We start from the raw sequence: 7,201 nt of genomic DNA, 5'->3' as shown, positions 1-7,201 counted from the left end.
ATTTTGAACTGAATCGAAAGGTATAAATTCGCCGGGGGAAAATAAAACAAAAAAAACTTTTACAGCGCGATAACCTATGTTGATCGGGTTTACGTGCCCGTAAGTAAATATCGGGATGTGCGTGTCGGCCGTCACTCATGTTTTTGAAAGCTCATGTCGTCTGTTGACGTTCCCAACTGGGTCATAGCAAGAGTTTAAAACAGGGATACACTTTGGATTAAATAATAGCAAGGGCTTCCGAGCAATTAAACCCACGGCTCCCGGATCGGGAAAGGGTGATAGCGACTGACATATGGAGCTGAACCGACCCTAGATAAGGAAGTACTAAGTTAATAGCCGTAGCGTGACTTTACTCACACCCGGGGCTACAAATCCGGGCACACATATGTCCCCAGACGGACATTACGCCTTCTCACGTACCTCCTCTAATGCCCCGAAACGCACGATAAAAATGTTAATTGGACTAATCCAGATTGTTCTCTATGTTGCAGCTGTGAGCTCGATGAGGTCGACCATGGATCCTTCCAATTGTATAGTAGTAGAGGAGTCAAAAGTAATCTCACAGGACGTACCGCCAAACGATTCTACTATCTCACAAGCACCAACAGAAGGTAATTAGATATTAATTTGATTAATAATTCCTATTTTATGTATGCTCAACTTATACATAATAAGTCCGCTTTAAAAGAAGTGTACTAATTTAATGAAGATAAATGACGCCTTCACATCCACCCTAACTAGAGTGTAACATTATTTGCATGTTTCAATTAATTAAGGTTTTTAGGTGAGATAAAAAAGTCAGTGTCACGAGCGGGTTTCGAACCCACGATCTTCGGCTAGATACGCCGCTGCTCTACCACTTGAGCTATCGTGACCTCCATCCACTCGGACACTAACTTCCCATCTCAACCCCACCTTTTGAATTTTCCCTCCTTTTTGCCATTTTTCAAATGTCGTGTAATCTATTTGATTCTCGGCGACAAATGAAATGCCACGGAGAGCTTTAGTGAAGGTATACTTCATTTTAACTTATTAAATTCACTAGTTTTCGTGGTCCGCTTGGCCATTTAATATCTTTCAATTAATTAAGGTTTTTAGTTGAGATAAAAAAGTCAGTGTCATGAGCGGGGTTCGAACCCATGACCTTCGGCTAGATACGCCGCTGCTCTACCGCTTGAGCTATCGTGACTTCGATCCACTCGGTCACCAACTTCCCATCTCAACCCCACCTTTTGAATTTTCCCTCCTTTTTGCCATTTTTATCCGAAGTAATTAAACAAACCCGCGAGTGAAGACGGACCCAATAAGCGACCTTATGGCGGTTCAGCATGAAATTACACAAAACAAGCACAAGTGGTTGAAAAGTTAGTTTACCTGCTACGAGCCGCAACTTTTACAACACTGTTAACTGAGCGAAAACAATAGCAAGAAGAGAAAGGGAAGGAGGAAAGAATTAGAGCAATTTGATCTATTATGCATGTTGATAATATATATTTTAAATAAAACTCTTTTCTGCGTATTTAAAATTTAAAAGGTATATTTATCTGAGGCGATTAGGGACAAGAATGGGCGTAACTGATAAGGTGACCCATCACTGGCCTCTTGTCCTCTGAGAGAAAAAACCTCAACGAATTCGAGTTTGCCCGAACGAATAATCATGAAAACTGGCGAATGATCAAAACACATATGAGTCCATTAGGCCATCTTATTCGTCGAAAATATTGCGGATCCAAATCAGTTTGGATCTTTCCAGCGGAGAGGTACGAAAAAGTCTGCTAGCCCTCTATCGCTGGTCATTTTATTTTCTCAAATCTACATCATCTTTCTCCTCTGTATGGAGTCTACAAGCCTTTAATTATTTTTATTTACTGGCTCACCATGGGCTAGGAAGTATTAATTTTTCCCTTGCAGGAGAGTTTATATAGTACATAATAATATGTATAATATATTATATATAATAATATATATAATTATATATATAATATATACGATCAAAGGGAAAAATTGTTTGCATTCCGTTTATGGCATAGATTAATAGATTAATCATTAGGTATTGTTTATTGAACCATCGTTCACAAAATAGTTTTTAAATGTTTTTATTATGTATTTATTATGTTTATAATGTTTTTCAATGTAAATCATTTCCCAGGAAAAAGTTTCCCGATTCAAGACTAAATTATGATTTCTTACTTGCTTACTGCCATATCTCCATGAGATCTTCAAAGATAGGAAGTTGGATATGCTAACTAAGATAATTAGTGTATTAATGTATGGATTACATCAGTATAACAAAAAAAATAGAAATTAGAACACTTATTGTTACTTATTAATCTCTCGTTAAATTATATTTTGCCCAAACGATTAGGACAAAAGAAAAATTCAAATTGATCAATTTTGTTGTTAACTTCTAGTATTGAATCAGCCAACCGTTCTTCAGGTACATTCGTCTCTCGAAACTGCTGGGTTTTTTTTTCCAAGCAATTGTTTTTTTAAATGTTAACTAAATATGTTACTGTTCATTCGGAAATACCAATAGTGGTGGCTTCGATCATTTTGTAGATCCCTCTATTAATGAACAAATTCACCATATTTTTTACATTAATACATTTTATCCATATTCTCCGTCTTCTCTATCACACGGCGTGTAACCTCCTCCAAATTACTGGTATGAAATTTGGACGAATACTGCGGCAATGGACGCCATTTCATGCGTAATGATTCACATGAAGTTTCGCAGTTCGCAGCTTTTTGTTTCCAATGGACGCGAGGCCTAAGGATTCACGTCTTGAATCTCATCTCTTAATTGGAGGTTAAAGTTCTTAAAAATGAGTCAATTTTTTTTTCAAAATCACTGAAATCTAGGGGATCGATATGGCCGCGTAGTTATGATTCAATTTTTCCAGAGGAAAGATTTTAATAGAGGAGTAACAAGAATACGAAAATTTTACAAAAATTAACATGATAACTTTCTGCATGCTCCGGTTAAAATTTTACAACACAAACAAGGATCCTTTTAAATTTAATTATAACTTTTTATGTTCAAAAATGATTCCAGACTTTAAAAAAACCAGAACGTTTGAATCTGGAAAATGAAATCATTTCAAGGATTTTATTATTAAAGCGTTTAATCTGTCTCATATATGTTGGATACCTCCGGGTTTTAAACGGTCAAATATAACTTTTATTTCTCCGAAATATATATATATATTAAACTTAAATAAAATATTTATTTAGAAATTGTGAGATGCGGTCTGGTGTGATGTAGGTTTCAGAAAAATATTTTCTTTATCGTGCCAACGTTTCGATCTTTGACAATTAATTAAGGTTTTTAGTCGAGATGAAAAAAAGTTAATGGCACGAGAGGGATTCGAACCCACGACCTTCAGCTAGATACGCCGCTGCTCTACCACCTGAGCTATCGTGACCTCGATCCACTCGGACATCAACTCCCCATCTCAACCCCACTTGTCATCTCGACTAAAAACCTTAATTAATTGTCATGTATTAATTGGTCAAGCGGACCACGAAATTAGTGAATTTACCAAAAGGTTGATAATGAAATGTTTATATTATAAAGATAATTTATTACCTTCTGGGAATGATCAATACACAATTAGATAAATTCCATGATTCAATATTAAATACACCTGGATCGAGGTCACGATAGCTCAGTTGGTAGAGCAGCGGCGCATCTAGCCGAAGGTGGTGGGTTCAAATCCCTCTCGTGCCATTAACTTTTTTTCATCTCGACTAAAAACCTTAATTAATTGTCACGTATTAATTGGTCAACCGGACCACGAAATTAGTGAATTAAAGTTTCGATCTTTATTGAGATCATCTTCAAGGCCTGGGATTTACAAACATTGTTTACATATAACAATTACATTTTGGATGTGGAAAAGTGAATTTATACAATGCAAACTATATTTTTTATATATTCAATCAAAGTATTTCAGTTTTCCACATCTAAAATGTAATTGTTATATGTAAACAATGTTTGTAAATCCCAGGCCCTGAAGATGATCTCAATAAAGATCGAAACGTTCGCACGATAAAGAAAATTTTTTTCTGAAACCTACATCACACCAGACCGCATCTCACTATTTCTAAAGAAATATCGATTAACGGTCACTAATCACCACACATTAAATAAAATAATATAATATCGGCATTGCTGGGACAACAGGAAATAATATTAATCCTTCAAAACTAGGAATAATTATTTTATGCACTTTGCATTTTCGTAAAACATCACTCAAGTTATTAAACTATGAAATAAACTTAAAAGGCATCCATTGAATTATGATGAAATAATGAGATTACAAGTCAAACGTAAAACATTTTGAACTTGACCTCCTTAAGGGCCAACTATCAATATTTTTCGTTCAGACATTACAAGATTATATTCGTTTAAAAAAGCATAAATTATTAGCATAAATCAAATGAAAACTCGAACTGTAGTCGTAGTTGGATTTCATCATCAGGTAAGATAGTGTACGTGCTAATAATACATATAAATACATCTTTTACCTTTTAATTTACTTTTTTCGGGGTTCGCACAACATTGCCAGTGTTTAAAAAAAAATAATAGGTGGAATATATATTTTATTTTATTTGTAGTATTATATTATTAGAAAGCATAAACTAGACCCTACCAGCATTGTACAAATTTTTTTTAGATTCCCTGTCATCGTTTTCCTTCCATAATTTCAATAATCAAGCCCGATTAAACACAACTGTACATGAAATAAAAGTCAAATTGTGGTATATTATTGATTAGCCTGAAGATGTTAAAGTAATTACTAGTTTAACCACAATCAAGATGGAGCACTGGTAAATTGCTCTTACCGATAAAACAAGATAGGCGCTGTCAAAGGTTACATGTCTGCAGTTAATTCTAGATATATATTACACTCCAGAGGTGTAATAATTGTCGTCTGATAGGTCAATAGTTAGTACTTAACCATCGCTTTGGCATGACGGATTGCTTTATTGATTAAACTCAAGCCCGAGTATTGGTCAATTTTATTTTGGGCTAATTAAAAAAAAGCGATTAATTTTTGGAAATTCGTCACTAGGTCGAGTTTTTTTTATCGTCTCCGCCCTTATTGCAGTTCCGGGCTACTTTGCGTCTAAAACTGAATAATACGCCGCATAAATCCTCACTCTCCTGTAAATGTACAGGCCACGGAGGAAAGAAATATGAAAGGGACTATTATGATTTACTCTTAACCCCCTCTAGGGCAGTGAAAAAACGCTCGGGAGTATTTTTCTCTTCCTAAACCCGGTCCGATAGGTGGATTGGACATTTTTTAAACCAGTAAGAGAATCCCTATTTATTTATTTTTCGGGAATATTAATCGAAACGCTCCGATCTGGAAAAGAGGAAAAGAAAAATTGGGGAAAGAACAAAAAAGTCAATCCTTCTCAACCCTCCGTTTTACCCCTTTTCCTCCTAGAAAGGGTAGATAATCATCATCTTCGCTTTGAATTAAACCGAAAAGTTTTGCTCATTGCATTTTAACAAAAATAAATCTGTATTGAAAAACAATAAACGTTACTCTTTTCCTAAGAGACATTTTTATAAACCATTCCCATTAAGTTATACACCAAGTTGTATTTAAGTATGAAAGTAAATCTCATTTTCACGACTACATATCTACATATCAAGCTATGCGTAAATTTGAAAATTATTTAGAAAAAGATTTTGAAATGGAAAAAATAGTCAGAATGAAGGAATATAAAACATTTTTTGATATGCCCACAATTAAAACAAAATTATAATATTTTCTAAAGAATAATAACAATTATAAATATATACATTATATTTCCTGGTCTAATTACCCAAATAATTTCTTTCAATTAATTAATCTTTATCTAAGGTATTGGTTGAAATGAAAAAGTTAGTATCGCGAGTGGGATTCGAACCAACGACCTTCGGCTAAATTCGCTGCTGCTCTACCACTTGAGCTATCGTGACTTCGAATCCCGCTCGTGACACTAACTTTTTCATTTCAACCAATACCTTACATAAAAATTAATTAACTATAAATATATATTTTCTGTTGATTACAATGTTTGTTTTTATTATATTAAGGGTACATTAAGGTTTTCTTCGTGAATCACCATGTGACGTATACAGAGTGAACCCTCTTCTTTCTATATTATTTGCTACTTTGTTGAAGTCGAGAGGGGGGTTTAAGAATGAGGTAGTTTAGAAAAACACAGTTTTCATTTTTTTGCCGACGTTTCGACCTTTATTTAGGTAACCTTCAGGTCATAAAGTGTGGTGCTTCTTATTATATATTTTAGATTTGTCGTTAAACAGGAGTAAAATCGCTCAACACTCGCATAGACCACAAAGTCGAGGCTTTCCGAAAGATGAAAGTTTATTAATTTCGCCCAATACGAAGTGTTGTCGTTTTCTTGAAGACGAATTAAACTAAATTATGTTTCTCGGAGGGAGGATTTATCCCAAAGGAATAAAAAAACAAGAGATCAAAAGAGATGGAATAAGAGATCAAAGAAAAATTTGCTAATGAACAACTCCAGAAAGCTACGTCCTACAGGTTATTAACAATTTGTTAACGAAGGTCTTAAGTCCCGTGAGTAAAAAAAAAAAGAGAAAAACTTAAAGATCCCAAGAAGAATAATAAAACAACAAGACCAAAGTAATTGAAGAAAGAGGCTGTCTGGTGGAAAAGGGGCGAATTTTGGCTTGCGAGAAATCCGATCCGGCCCGCGTTCCCGACGATCGGAATTAGCAGTTTCTGCCGTCCCCGGAGACCCTGTCAATCCCAGGGAATCATTAGTATTTATTGTCGGAGGAGGATGAGCCTGCGGGATCAATATCGTCTTCCAGCCGTTCGTTCGGGGTTTTTAATGCTCCCCGATCTGGAGGAAATCGCCGCTGCCGTCGTCGCACATCCTGACTGCTGTGACATTCAATTTTATTATTAAAGAGGTTTTCAGCCGGGCCCAGATTTCCACTTTTAATCTGACCTGTCCCTTTGAAACGGTAGAAATGAGTAAAATACATTTCCTACACTTTCATTTTCAGTTTATTATATCGTCCGAGAGAGTAATTCGATGTATTGCTTAAGAAAACTCCTATCTTCTTAATCTCTGTGCAATATCTTCATGGGATCTACGGGGTGATAAATCTGTGGTTTGAGTTTTCCAATCATTCATCAGTCATCCA

The 7,201-nt window shown here is 35.2% G+C and overlaps 1 protein-coding gene across 1 annotated transcript in view; it reads left to right on the top strand.

The window, feature by feature from the left end:
* The first annotated feature begins 451 nt into the window (after positions 1-451).
* LOC106670527 (teneurin-a) overlaps positions 452-7,201 on the top strand; it is a 74,698-nt gene continuing 67,948 nt past the window's right edge. The window contains exon 1 of the mRNA XM_014400963.2: positions 452-611. Coding sequence (XP_014256449.1) covers positions 452-611 — 160 coding nt within the window. The remainder of the gene's footprint in view (positions 612-7,201) is intronic.

Source organism: Cimex lectularius, unplaced genomic scaffold (genome assembly GCF_000648675.2).
Source record: "Cimex lectularius strain Harlan isolate CLEC.00 unplaced genomic scaffold, Clec_2.1 scaffold461, whole genome shotgun sequence".
Classification (NCBI taxonomy): Eukaryota; Metazoa; Arthropoda; class Insecta; order Hemiptera; family Cimicidae; genus Cimex; species Cimex lectularius.
The sequence above is the reverse complement of the archived record's forward strand: the minus strand, read 5'-3'. Positions and strand labels throughout refer to the sequence as shown.